General features: G+C 42.3%; 2 protein-coding genes across 3 annotated transcripts; both read left to right on the top strand.

Annotated features, from left to right (window-relative positions):
• The first annotated feature begins 9,105 nt into the window (after window positions 1–9,105).
• Window positions 9,106–12,464, top strand: LOC143895410 (uncharacterized). 2 transcript variants are annotated; one of them, XM_077402482.1, is made up of 5 exons: window positions 9,106–9,350; window positions 9,647–9,736; window positions 9,825–9,887; window positions 11,423–11,601; window positions 11,941–12,464. In XM_077402482.1, exons 3-5 carry the CDS (start codon window positions 9,872–9,874, stop codon window positions 12,220–12,222), a joined length of 477 nt encoding a protein of 158 aa, XP_077258608.1. In that variant the 5' UTR covers window positions 9,106–9,350; window positions 9,647–9,736; window positions 9,825–9,871; the 3' UTR covers window positions 12,223–12,464. The 2 variants fall into 2 exon arrangements, with proteins under 2 accessions (XP_077258608.1, XP_077258607.1); XM_077402481.1 differs by lacking the exon at window positions 9,106–9,350 and having other exon boundaries at window positions 9,537–9,736.
• Window positions 10,110–11,396, top strand: LOC143895408 (uncharacterized). The gene is made up of 3 exons (XM_077402479.1): window positions 10,110–10,237; window positions 10,409–10,508; window positions 11,137–11,396. The coding sequence occupies exons 1-3, from the start codon at window positions 10,217–10,219 to the stop codon at window positions 11,394–11,396; spliced, it is 381 nt and encodes a 126-aa protein (XP_077258605.1). The 5' UTR covers window positions 10,110–10,216.
• Window positions 12,465–14,579: the final 2,115 nt, after the last annotated feature.

Here is a 14,579-nt window from a genome sequence, read left to right as displayed (position 1 = left end):
ACTTAGGTTCATTCGACGCGTTTTGCACGAAACGAAAGAATCTGGCAGAAAAAAGTGTCGCTCTGCCCCGCGACGCGAGATATTAATCGTTAAAGTTGACAGGAATCAGGTTATGATTCCTGTCATACCGACGACATGTAGCAACACTAAACGTGCCCTGCGGCCACATGCGCATGCTCAGTGGTCGCACGCGCATGTAAAACTGCGCCTATTTTAAATGAATCAATCGTGCAGAATAACCAAGCATCTCGATTCAAGCAGTTAGGTCTCACGCTGAGAGTTTCTTTAGTTCAATTATGCGTGGGAAACATGCATGTGCTTTATAATTTCGCCGAAGGCCCCCTTCGCACCCCCCGTGTGTGTATGTGTGTGTGTGTGTGTGTGTGCTTTCCCCGCATAATTAAATTAAAGAAACTCCAAGCGTGAGACCTAATTGCTTGAATCGAGATGCTTGGTTATTCTGCACGATTTATCTGTTTAATGATTTTCGTTAAAGCAGGGCACACACACACGTGTGTATGTCCTGCTTTATAGAAGTTGTGATTTTCGTTAAAAAAAAGCGTCATTTAATCTATTGTACATAAGTTAGATGACGCGCTTTAAACACTTGGTAAATATGTATAATAGCGGACCCAGCCCCAATGACCTTGACTTTGACATATGTTGTCAAGGGCACCTTCCTGAATGACCTTCGGAAGGTTTTAGCCGTCGCTCGTTACTCGTTAAAAAGTTATAAACAAAAAAAGTTTGGAAAATATAGCAGCTATTTTGAGTATTGAAAAGTTCACGCATACACTTTCCACGCGAACCTAGGTCCACCCCCACCCTCCCCCTGCTTTCGGGGGATGTGCGGTAGCCCGTTTCTTGTTTACGTGTATACTGTTTATGCATACACAATATATATGTCAAAATAGTTCACGCATACACTTTCCACGCGAACCTAGGTCCACCCCCACCCTCCCCCTGCTTTCGGGGGATGTGCGGTAGCCCGTTTCTTGTTTACGTGTATACTGTTTATGCATACACAATATATATGTCAAAATAGTTCACGCATACACTTTCCACGCGAAACTAGGTCCACCCCCACCCTCCCCCTGCTTTCGGGGGATGTGCGGTAGCCCGTTCCTTGTTTACGTGTATACTGTTTATGCATACACAATATATATGTCGAAATAGTTCACGCATACACTTTCCACGCGAACCTAGGTCCACCCCTACCCTCCCCCTGCTTTCGGGGGATGTGCGGTAGCCCGTTTCTTGTTTACGTGTATACTGTTTATGCATACACAATATATATGTCAAAATAGTTCACGCATACACTTTCCACGCGAACCTAGGTCCACCCTCACCCTCTCCCTGCTTTCAGGGGATGTGCGGTAGAGACATATATATTGTGTGTGCATAAACAGTACACAGGTAAGCGAGAAAGGGGCTACCGCACTTCCCCCGAAAGCAGGGGGAGGGTGGGGGTGGACCTAGGTTCGCGTGGAAAGTGTATGCGTGAACTATTTCGACATATATATTGTGTATGCATAAACAGTATACACGTAAACAAGGAACGGGCTACCGCACATCCCCCGAAAGCAGGGGGAGGGTGGGGGTGGACCTAGGTTCGCGTGGAAAGTGTATGCGTGAACTATTTCGACATATATATTAGTTATTTATGCCTTTCAATATTCAAAATAGCTGCTATATTTCACTTTGCATGCGCGTGCGACCACTGAGCATGCGCATGTGGCCGCAGGGCATGGTCGTTAGTCGCTGCATCTCGTCGGTATGACAGGAATCATAACCTGATTCCTGTCAACTTTAACGATTAATATCTTGCGTCGCGGGGCAGAGCGACACTTTTTTCTGCCAGATTCTTTCGTTTCGTGCAAAAACGCGTCGAATGAACCTAAGTTCATCGTTTTTTGTGCTGCTGTAGCTAAACTGAAGAATTACCCCTTTTCAGCATAAATAGCTAATCTATCCGAATGAACAACTTTATTCTTATGTCGAGGTGATTTCCGAATACAGTATACAACATCACTAAGCTTCTTTATTATAAAGAAGGGACCTTTCCAATTGCTCTGCAATTTTGGAGCCTTTCCTTTAACTCTTCGGGGATTATATAACCAGACTCTCTGCCCTTCCTGAAAAAGAACTTGCCTAACTCCACGATCGTATCGATCCTTCATTCGAGAAGATTTCATATTCATCTGCCTTCGTGCGTCTGAATGAATTTCTTCCAATTTCCCCATCAGATTCCTGACAAAATTTCCAACCAGAGGAGGCTCCTCTCTAAGAGACTTCGAAGGACTCCTCCGCAAGAGATCTGAAGGTAACCTGAGATCACGAGCAAAATATAATTCCGCAGGGGAAACTATATGCCAGGATCTATATGCCAGGAGAAACATAGGGATCCATTGATCCCAATCTTTTTGATTTTCAGAGACATATTTCGCCAGATAATTGGTTATAGTTTGATGCTGACGTTCCACTTGCCCGTCTGACTGTGGATGTAAAGCAGTAGTCCTGGTCTTCCTTATGTCAAATAGTCTCATCAACTCTGCGAAAAGCTTCGACTCAAAATTTTTCCCTTGGTCGGTATGAACCTCCAAAGGTACTCCATGTCTGGAAACAAACTGGCTTACGAAAATCTCCGCAACAGTCTTTGCTCTCATATTCCTTAATGGGAAAGCTTCCACCCATTTCGTGAAACAATCCACTACGACAAGAAGAAATCTGTTTCCGGATTTTGTTACCGGAAGAGGGCCTAGGATATCCATCTGAACTCTTTCTAACGGAGTTCCAACGTTATAAACTTGTTGAGGAGATTTTCCCTTCCCCGAGGGACCTTTTCTGGCAACACAGACTTTACATGTCTTGCACCAATCCTTTACGTCCTGCTTACAAGTAGTCCAAAAATAGCGTTTCCGAATCTTCTCCAAAGTTTTATTTACCCCAAAATGTCCTCCTGATGGGGAGTCATGCATTTCCTTTAAAATCCCTTTGACTAGTCTCCGAGGAATAATAAGCTGAAGAAAACTGGATTTAGGATTCGGAGCTTCCTACTTTCTGTAAAGTATTCCCTCTTTCAGGACTAAAGCATCCCAGTATGCCCATTAGACCTGAGCAGAAACGTCTTCCGCAGCAATCTCAGTGCGAGAAGGGCGAACCCCAGCTTCTTTTCCACGAAGTATGATCGAGATGCTCGGATCTACTCTCTGTTCCTCTCGCCACTCTTTCAAATTTTCCGCCTCTAAAACGATGCGAGCGACTTCCTTTTCCAAACTTTCAGAACTCCTTTTCTCCACTTTAGCACAATATCCACAGCCAAACGACTCGCAAGTCCGTCTTGACAATCCGTCAGCGTTTTTATGAGAAAGCCCTTTCCTGTAAGAAACAACAAATTGATATTGCTGGAGTCTCTCCAGCCAACGAGCCAACTGTCCATCTAAATCTTTAAAAGACATAAGTCATCGTAGAGAAACGTGATCCGTGCGGATCAAAAACTCACGTCTTAAAAGGTAATGGCGAAAAAATTTAATTGATTCTACAATCGCCAAAAGTTCTCGCCGAGTTACACAATAATTTCGCTCGGCTTTATTAATAACACGAATAAAATATGCAATGACCTTCTCCTCCCCCTCCTGTTTTTGTGATAACACCGCGCCAATTCCAATATTGGAGGCATCAGTGTCGAGAATAAATTCGCTCTCCTTCTTCGGAAAAGAAAGCACTGGAGGAGAGGACAGTACCCGCTTTAATTCATCAAAAGAGTTCTGATGAACCTTGTTCCAGATAAACTTAACCTGGTTCCCCGTTAATTCGTAAAGGGGTTTAGCAATCGAAGAAAATCCTTTTATAAATTTACGATAGTACGAACAAAATCCGAGAAAATTTCGCAATAAAGTTCTCGTGTGAGGAACCGGCCATCTCTCTACGGCAGCAACCTTTTCGGGGTCTGTAGAAATACCCTCTGCCGAAATTACATGCCCCAAATACTTTACTTTCTTTCCGAATAAAACACATTTTTTAGGATTTATCTTTAAATTGACTTCCTATAACCGCAAAAGTACTTTTCCCAGATTTTCTAACATCTCCGCAAAACTTTTTCCAAAAATTATTATATCATCCAAATAGACTAAGCAAATTTTAGATAGTAAATCTTGCAAAACTTTCTCCATGAGGCGTTCAAAGGTTGCAGGGGCGTTACACAAACCAAAAGGCATTACCGTAAATTGCCAGAGCCCTCTACCGGACGAGAAAGCCGTTTTCTCTCTATCCTCGGGTCGAATTTTTATCTGCCAATACCCACTTTTTAGATCTAATGTACAAAACCAAGCATTACCTGATAGCTGATCAAATATGTCATCAATTCTTGGGAGGGGATGTGAATCTTTTTCCGTTATTGCGTTCACCATTCGAAAATCCACACAAAATCTAATTGTTCCATCTTTCTTTTTTACTAAAACCACAGGAGAAACCCAAGGGCTTTTTGATTCCTTAATTACTCCACAAGCTTTCATTTCCTCCATAACTTTTTCCACCTCCCCTCTCATTTGAAAAGGAATTCGTCGAGGTACCTGTTTTATAGGGAGAGAGTCGAGAGAGTCTTTCACATTTATAACATGTTGAACAACATTACAGTTTCCCGCAACAATGTTTTCGGAAAATACATTTTGAAATTTCACAAGAAATTCGGCAAAAAGTTCCTTCTCAGTCAAATTAAGATTCTGAGAATTATTTTCAAAGAGTTCTTTCAAGGAAACAGGGACTTTATTAGAAACATCCTTAATTCGAGCTAATTGCGTTTCCGATTTTGAAATTCTGAAAGCAGTATCAAAGATTTCTTCTAAGTTCACGATTTTAAGAAAATCTACTTCTAGGATACAATCATCATTAATATCAGCTACTAGCAAAGGAATTACCACAAAATGATTTCCTATTTCTACCTTAGCTTCCACTTTAAATTCAATAAAAACTTTTTCACCAGTAGGATATCTTAAATTTATTTCCTCCAATGGAAGATTTTCCTTTCCTACCTTCACGAATTTCTTACTAAAAATAGACACATCGGAGCCCGTATCAACCTTGAAAGAACACTTTCTTCCGTCAACTTTTCCATCATAACAAAAATAATAACAACTCGACTTAATTCTATTTCTTTTTAAAACGGTTTTATTATTTTAGTTGAACACAACATTTTCATAAATAAAATTCGGGGTATTAATAACACGAGCCAAACCTCCCCCGCTAAGTTCGACTAAGCCGCGTTTCCCTTTTCTTCAGGACATTCAGAACGGAAATGTCAGTAGCTAAAGAATATATACTTCTACCCCCAGGCCAAATTGCGGGGGTCGGGGGGGGGGCGCGTTCCCCGCGGGGGGAACGCTATAAGAGATGGGCGAGGGGGGTCCGGGAGGAGCAGATGGTGGGGGTAAGAGTGGGGGGAACGAAAAGTGGGGGGACGAGGAGTGGGGGAAAATTCACTTTTGGCCTCAGGGTACTCTGGAGGGGGGCGGGAAAGTGGGGGTACCGCGATACCGACGGTGCGCGAGGAGGGAGCGTCGTCGATCGCGGCGAGGCGCGTACTGTCGCGTCGCCCGGGCCGGACGTGGTTTTCGGCCGCCCGTTTCCCAAACGGCGAAAATCGCGAGTCGTCCTCCCGCGAGAGGGAGCGTCGATCGCGCGCTTCTTCGTCCCAACGGGACGGACGCGGTTTTCTGATGTACAACGTTAGCGATTGGTTACTTACTTTTTCCCTATTTATTTTTTGTCTACTTTTACGGTGAAAATCGCGAGTCGTCCTCCCGCGAGGGGGAGCGTCGATCGCGCGCTTCTTCGTCCCAACGGGACGGACGCGGTTTTCCGATATACAACGTTAGCGATTGGCTACTTACTTTTTGGTTTTTCCGATGTATCGAGAGAGAGATAGAGAGAGACGATACCGCTCTCTTCGTTCACCTGAACCGTACGTTTCGCGAATAATATTTTTTTATCGCGCGTCCGAACTCGTTCAAGGTCGCTGTCGGCGTCACATCCTTCTTTTGTTTTTCTCGAGCGACGCGGCGAGCGGTCGTCGTGTCCTCCCGCGAGGGGGAGCGTCGATCGCGCGCTTCTTCGTCTCAACGGGACGGACGCGGTTTTCCGATGTACAACGTTAGCGATTTGGTACTTACTTTTTCCTTATTTCTTTTTTGTCCACTTTTACGGCGAAAATCACGAGTCGTCCTCCCGCGAGGGGGAGCGTCGATCGCGCGCTTCTTCGTCTCAACGGGACGGACGCGTTTTTCCGATGTACAACGTTAGCGATTGGCTACTTACATTTTCCTTATTTTCTCTTCGTTCACCCAAACCGTACGTTTCGCGAATAATATTTTTTTTATCGCGCGTCCGAACTCGTTCAAGGTCGCTGTCGACGTCACATCCTCCTTTTGTTTTTCTCGAGCGACGCGGCGAGCGGTCGTCGTGTCCTCCCGCGAGGGGGAGCGTCGATCGCGCGCTTCTTCGTTTCAACGGGACGGACGCGGTTTTTCGATGTATAACGTTAGCGATTGGCTACTTACTTTCTCCTTATTTTCTCTTCGTTCACCCGAACCGTATGTTTCGCGAATAATATTTTTTATCGCGCGTCCGAACTCGATCAAGGTCGCTGTCGGCGTCACATCCTCCTTTTGTTTTTCTCGAACGACGCGGCGAGCAATTGTCGTTTTTTCCGGGGAAAGAGTTTATCTCTGGGTATGGAAAACCAACGTTGAGATAACGAACGCGTATATAAAATGAGTTTTGCTCGCGACGGCGCGGCATACGGTGACGCGGATTGACAAATGTATCGTGAGAGAGTGGTGCGAACCGATCGGAAGGGGGAATAAAGTTGTTTTTCAATGCGGTACGAGCGACGAGTACGTAGAACTTTGCAAAAACCGGTGTTTAATTATAAAATTAGAAAACCGATTGTAATAATAAGCGAACCGCTCGTGAGGAATCGTTGCAGATCGGATTCGTGGAGAGTCGACGTAACGAGATATCTGATCCGTCGCGAAATCGGAATCGCCGATAGCCAATCGAACCGGAGGTTTTTCTATTGCCAAATATATTTGAAAAGAACAGAGGACGGTATTTATACGTCTAATTGATTTAGACCCGACAGCGGTGATAATGTAGCAATAGCAATGTGCGTACTCGCGAATGAACGATCACCGTTATTACTCGTCCCGAGGAATCAGACGACGAATTGCGCTGTTACGAGCCCATGCCCGCGTTCTCGTTGGATTCGGACAAAGAATCGGTGAGACTCGAAACGTCGTTATCGTCGTCAAACGCATGTGCGTTGTTGGTGGTGAAGGAGGACGCGCGATGGAATCTGGCGACTCATCATTTGCGGAGAGAGATCGGAGCGCGAACTGCGCGCGAGCGCGCGTGGATAGAGACGACGATGGTAAATTCCGCTAGGGCGCACGATTATACGCGTAAATTGCCGCTCAAATATCATCATTATTATCAGACGGTGTTCGGAAAAGGGAAGCTACGTAGGATTTACACCTACGGGTCTCGTCGTCTTTTCGATCGAGTGAAATTCTGTGTTCCCGAGGGTGAAAGGCCCTTCTGGATAACATGCAGAAAGAGTGCGACGAATTGCTCGCCGCGGACGTCCGCGACGCGGACGGATATCGCGCGTGGAGACGACGATGCGACGAGTGTCTCCAGCTCCTGCGGGAGAGCTGTCGAGTCGGACGCTCCGGAGGGCGAGGCAACACCGGAGCCGTGACCGCTCTGGTGGCTCGAATAGCGCGACTGGAAGGTTCAAGGGAGGATCTGCGTCGGCGATTCGAACGCGCCGTGGGTGCCGGTTTGGACGGTGAGGGTGCAGGTAGCAGCAGCAGCGTCAGCGAAGGATTTTCGTGGGTCGAGATCGATACGGTGTTCCGAAGTTGCGTGCTCACCGGCGTTGCGACGAACTCGACGTACATCGAACCCGTGCGATTTCTCGAGGATGCGAAGGGCACCGTGCTCGAAAAAGTGCAGGACAATTTGAACAAACACACGTGTTTGAAGGTAAATGTCACGTTCAATGGAGAATTCGTAGCGAACGATAAGATCGACGTGAAGAGTATCGTTACGCGGAACGAACAGCTCCTCCAAGCGTCCGATCTAAGCGAGTGGTACGATAGGCGCGTGCGCGACGCAATTCTAGCAGGGTTGGACGAATTTAAGGAACGCGACAGCGGATGGGCGTTGTCTAGAATACTGAACCTAACGGTAAACGTGAACAAGTGTAATCCCATGCGCGTGGGATGTTGGATGGAAATACCGCGAGGTATAAGACTTAAAAAGGCGGTGGTAAACGTGCGATCGGAGAAGGACACGTGTTTCGCACGCGCGGTGGTCGCGGTTTTGTATCCCGCCGAGCGGCACGCGGAACGATGCGGCTCGTATCCCGATTACGCGACGGTGCTGAATCTTGACGGGATAAAATTCCCCATAGATCTGAAACACATCGGAAAGTTTGAACGTCAGAATGACGTATCGATCAATGTGTTCACCACTCGGGAAGAGATTGGAAAGAAAGATAAGTACGGACGGCGCGCCGACGACAACGCGATCGTGCCTCTGCGGTTAACCGACGATAAGAGAGATAGACACGTAAATCTCCTGTATCTGCGCGATACGTTGCGTGGCGTCGTCAACGGGGGTTATTTCGCCTGGATAAAGAATCTATCGCAATTGGTAAATTCACAATTGACCGTGAGCCGCTGCGCGAAGCACGTTTGCGATCGGTAAGTAAAAAAAAAACTGAGGAACAAGGAAACGGAGAGAGATGTTATTTAATATATGGCGTTACTTCGCTGATGCCTACACTATTTCTATACGCGTGAAAAGTTGGCCGCTCACAGCGTCGACTGCGGTCGAATGAACGACTGCGCCATCGTTTTTCCAAACGAGGACGATAAGTGGCTGTCTTTCGACAATCACGACAGGAAGGAGCGACTCCCCTTCGTGGTGTACGCGGATCTGGAGTGTCTTCTCGAACCATGGGAGGGGGAGAATGCCGAAGGGGGGGGGCGAGATACGCTTATCAGCGTCACGTACAGTTCAGCCTGGGTTACTATTGGTGCGTTCGGGGAGACGCTATTAGCGCTATCTAGCGCTACTGGCTGTTCGCGGAGTTCTATGGTAGCGCTACCAAACGCTGTCGTGACGTTATTACTGGTAGCTGCCGGTAGTGTCATACGTCATAACTTCTCGCTACCAACGCTCTTTCTTCCGAGGTAGTGCACCGGTAGCGTTAGCGTTTGGAAGCGTTTGCGAACTCCGCGAACAGCAACGGTAGCGTTCGACATTTGTTTTATTACGATAAAAAGGTTAGTTGGATAACAGTAGCCGTATCTCGTACAAATATTTTATTTAATTAATTCTTATTTCACAGTTAAATCTAATATTAATTTTTCCCAACGTAGGTTAACTTTAATAACGTCCGTTTAATTAACTTTTTATCTTTTTTTAGTTCGAATTGGAAAAAGATAAAATATAAGTTGAACTGAGATTTAATGCACGAGTTTCACGAGTCTGTAGCTTTATTACTTGTAATAAAGATGCTTATTTTTAATCCCTAGTGATCCCTCAGTTCAACTTCTTATCTTTTTGTAATTTGAATTAGAAAATATAAGATCCACGTTGAAACGGCATAACATCTTCACGAGCCTGTTGCTTTATTATACCTGATGCTTATTGTTTATCCTAGCGATAGGTAAGTAAAGTGAATATTATTGCACTGTTGTGAATTATAAGAATGTGTTTTTTACATGATTATTGTAAATCGTTCTATTCCTTTTTAGGTTTTACACAGTTAAATCCTAACAGAAATACTTGCTGCAATACTTGGATGTTTATCGTTTATCGTAAGTAAACGAATATTGTACTATTGCGAATTACAAGGATGTGTTTTCTACGTGTAAGTGTAAATCATTCTGTTCTTCTTTAAAGTTAATCTACATTGGTAGAAAAACGGACATAAAAGTTTTATATAGAAACTGTTTTTTTTTGTATAGTAGTATTATTCAATATGCATTAATATAAACGTTTGTTTCAGATTTTGGAGTCTGAAACGTTAGCGTTTGCAAAACTATATGCACTGATATACACATAATTGGAAAAATGGATTATACACAAATCAATTTGCATGATCCTCTGTCTCAAGTGACATATTCAGTAACAGTTAGTAGAAGTGATGCTATCAAAGCTGAACGTGGTAAGTTGGAAGTTTTACGTTGGTTATTTAATACTTTTACGATAATTGTGAAGATTAATTTATACTTATCCGCTCCGTATTAATATTATAATAAAATATATAATCTAGGATTTTTAAATGAGAATATTTTTACGCTTGTTCGTATCTGCTCAATCTCATTTACTTTTCTAGACAGACATTTGCATTGTACGGATACGGATCGGATTTAGTTACATCACAGGCCTTCACTTATTATACTTGTATTGGTCACGTAACTGTGAGAAAAGAAAAGGTTAATGACATTTAGTTTGATTTGATATTTTAATTTGTTTAGGTAATAAGTATTTCACACATGTACTCTTGCACGTTTATATTTAATTTTAAAATAATATTTTATCTGTGGGAAGTATCTTGGTGACTGCAAGGTTTGGCTTATGCGATAAGTGTAATATATTCTTTGTTTTCTTTTAACTTAAATTAGAATGAAAACTACGTTTTTGAAATGTCAAAAAACACATTGTGTTTTTATTTAGAATGTCCTTTTTCTTTCTTTTTTTCTTTTCTTTTGGTCACTTTTTCATTGTCTGCATCTGTTCCGTCTTTTTGTCATTTGCTCATTTTCTTTCATGTTATTACTTGTATATACAGATCAGTTTTTTGCATCAGCGTTACTAGATTATGCACGTAAGCATGCAGATGAAAAGGGTAAGTGCTTAATAAAAATTATTTTAACAGCTTGCATGCATGGCAATTAATTGACGTATAACAATTGTTTCGTACGCATATTAATCTACTAATGTAACAATAACATTTTTTGTCTTAGTAAATCACTTTCTTCTACGAACCTTTTATTTATTTACATCGTCAGTCTGTTAAAAGTGTTACAATGTTTTATACTAAAAAAAAACATTTTTTTGTAGATGTTCTACCGAACACTGCATCGTCTTCCACATCCTTAGCAGCAGATGTCGAAGAGAACATTGCAGCAGCTGTTGAACATGTAGACTTGGACGAAGAGTTTGTGGATGGTAAGTACATTTTGGTTGATTGCAGTTTAACATTGTTTGTTGTTAAATTCATGGATTTCACAAAATATTACTGTCTTTGTTTACAAAGACACAGGATCAGCAAATTTCAGATGGTCTCACGAAGCAGTTTTACTTTTACTGGAGGAATATAGGGAACGGGAACGAAATATGTATTCAGGAAAAACCAGCCATAAAAAGGTATGGGAGCAAATTGCTCAGGTGATGAATAGCAAGAGATATACAGTAACAGGCAGACAATGCACCCCCCGAGTAAATACCATGAAAAGAACATACAAGGCTGTAAGGGATCATAACAGACAATCGGGCAATAATAAGCGACCATGGAAATATTTTGAGGTAAGTGTATGATGTACAGAATAGCTATATCTCTTAAGCGGGGAGCACAGACTTTCGCACAAAGCATAACACATAAAGATATAAACTAATCAGTATTCTTTATTTCTATCTCCACGATGGAAATGAAGAAATGTAATTAGTTTATTCACTTGCGTTGTGCATTATGCGTTGTGCAAAAGTTTGTTCTCTTTGCTTTACACTTTTAATCAGAAATTGACAATCACGGTTGTTTATTCTCCTCATATACGAGTGTGATTGGTCAAATTCTTACGTTTTACGCCTTAAATTCTGATTGTAGACATCGCGTTACACAAGCTTATAATTATATGAACTGTTTAGATGATGGAAAGTCTTCTAGGCGAGAAACCGTTTATGGAGCCTCCAGCAACAATTTCGTCTACTGGTGCAGAAACATTTAAAATAAAGTCCGAACCAGCAAATTTAACTTTCATATCAGGCTTATCCAGCAGCGGCAGCGGCAGCAGCATATGCGAGAATGAAGCTTCAAATAAGAATATTTGTGTATCTCGTAAGTCAGCGTGCAATTTTATCATTATAGTTAGAATTACAGCTTTTGTTGGTACTCGAATCCGAGTTCTAGCAAAAGACACAACCCCTTAGGTAGCAAGTTTTTAAAAAATTGTGTATTATTGATATTTACAAGTAAACGTAAGATTGCAGACGTACAGACAGTTGAAGAACTACGAAAAATAGCAGAAGGGAAACAGAAGAGACATGAAGAGAAGATGGGTATATCAGAGAGATTAATGGAGAAATTGGATAAAATTTTAGAGAAACTATAAAATCTTTATTTTGTTCGTATGTTCTAATGAATTCTATAACATGTATAAGTTACATTACGGATTATATTACATATATTATTATACGGAACTAACGATAAATATTACGTGTTATATATGAATTACCTTCAAGAAATGTCTGTTATACATCTCTAATTCTTAAGGTTTCGCATATTAAATCCCTTTTTGCAACACCTGCATGAGCAAGATTATTAACATTTTCATCATGATGCGCCACATCAATTACCTCCTCTTCATCTTCATTTATTTCAAAATTAAGGTCATCACCTCTCATTAGACAAATATTGTGTAATATGCAGCAAGCAAGAATGTGAGTTGGAATCAGGTCGACTCGATTCATTGCAAATACCGTTAAAAGACTTCGGAATCTTCCTTTTAACAGTCCAAATGCTCTCTCGATAACTACTCTTGCTGAAGCATGACAGAAATTGTAATTTCGTTGGCGTTGTGTTGAATGACCATTATCTCGGTATGGTACCAATATATTTTCATGTAGTTTATATGCTGAATCACCAATTAAATGGCTATTTTGCGGAAATTTTGTAACATCTCCCAAGTAACTGTGCACTTCGGACTGACGGAATACTCGTTGATCATGGACAGATCCAACGTGTCCAACAAAACAATGAATAAACCGGCACTTGTGATCACAGATAGCCTACACAAAAAGAGACATTAGTAAAAAATATACATTACATAAAATGTAATGGAAAACATTTGGAGTAAAATAGCAAACACACCTGAAGTTGGATTGAATGATGGCCTTTTCGATTAATGTAAGTTTCGGGATGGTGTTTTGGGGCTGGAATATTAATATGCGTACCATCTATAGCACCAATTACTTTCGGAAAAGTACTCGTGGCCACTTAATAATAACAGGCGCTAGCTCAATGAGTGCCCTTACAACTCTTCTTGTTATGTACAATGCAGTGCTTCTGCCAACATTGAATCGCTCACAAATCAACCTGAACATAGAGAAATAAAACATAATATGTACTAAATTGCAGTTTTGACAATGGTTACGCCACAAAATTGATCTTTGTAAGCAGAAATGATGAAATATACATAAATAAAGTAAATCCTCTGTACAGCATGAAAATGAAAATAAAAATTTATTTACCAAACATAATCATTGCAGAAAATTACAATAACTTACCTAAAAGAATCTGGAGTACCTAGTCTCCATAATGCCAATAGAAATTGTGTGAGTGGAGAAATCATTGGTGTTCCACTTTTTCTTTTGTAGCCTTGGCTCAATATGCGACAAAACATAATTGCAGGTTTCAGGAGACATCATAAGTCACAAACATTACACACGTATAAAAAAAAACCTCAAATATTTTAAGTGCAATATATATTTATACTTCAGCGAAAACATAAATTATTATAATTAGTCAATAATACCTGAAATGAGCTTTAAATTCTTGCTTTGTTAATGCTCCTATTATTCCTTCTACATAATTTTCTATTCTTGGTACACGTCTTCTTGGTACACATCTTCTTGGATTTATAATTCTTTCTAATATTTCTAATTCGTCATCATCGCTTTCAAACAATATATCAATTATTTCTCGCAGTACGAGTACTGCTGCTTGTAATAATAGTTTGTTACGATCTTGCTCCATCAAGTATTGCAGCGAGCGAAGGTGTTAGGATTTAATTGTGCGAAATCCAAAAGAATAAAATTACCCGCATGTTTCGGCGTCGCGGGGGAGGGGGAGGGGGAACCGCGTTCTTGGGCGCCGCGGGGAAGGGGGAGGGGGAACCGCGTTTTCGCCGCGCCGTGTTTTCCGGCGCCGCGGGGCGACCGCGTTTCCGCCGCGCCGCGGGGCGAGGGGGGATCCGCGTTTTCGCCGCGCCGCGGAGCGTTCGCGTTTTCGGGCGCAGCGGGGCGAGGGGACCCGCGTTCGCGTTTCGCCGCGCCGCGGAGTCTGCGTGACGTCACATGACACGTTCGCGTTATCTCTCCTTCGCGCGCGGTTTCTCGCTCCCGGCCCCCGTTATCTTTCCCCCGTTCGCGTTCTCTTTCCCTCGTGTGTTCTCGCTCACAATTGAGTATCTTTTCGTCGCCAACAATATTTAATCGTTCAGATCTTAATATTTAATTTATAATTATACATTTAAGTAAACAATAAACGAAGACAGCTTAACAAAAGG

The sequence above is a fragment of the Temnothorax americanus genome, unplaced genomic scaffold (genome assembly GCF_048541705.1).
Source record: "Temnothorax americanus isolate GAGA-0224 unplaced genomic scaffold, ASM4854170v1 Scaffold158, whole genome shotgun sequence".
Taxonomy (NCBI): Eukaryota; Metazoa; Arthropoda; class Insecta; order Hymenoptera; family Formicidae; genus Temnothorax; species Temnothorax americanus.
This window is presented reverse-complemented; position numbering and strand designations above follow the sequence as displayed.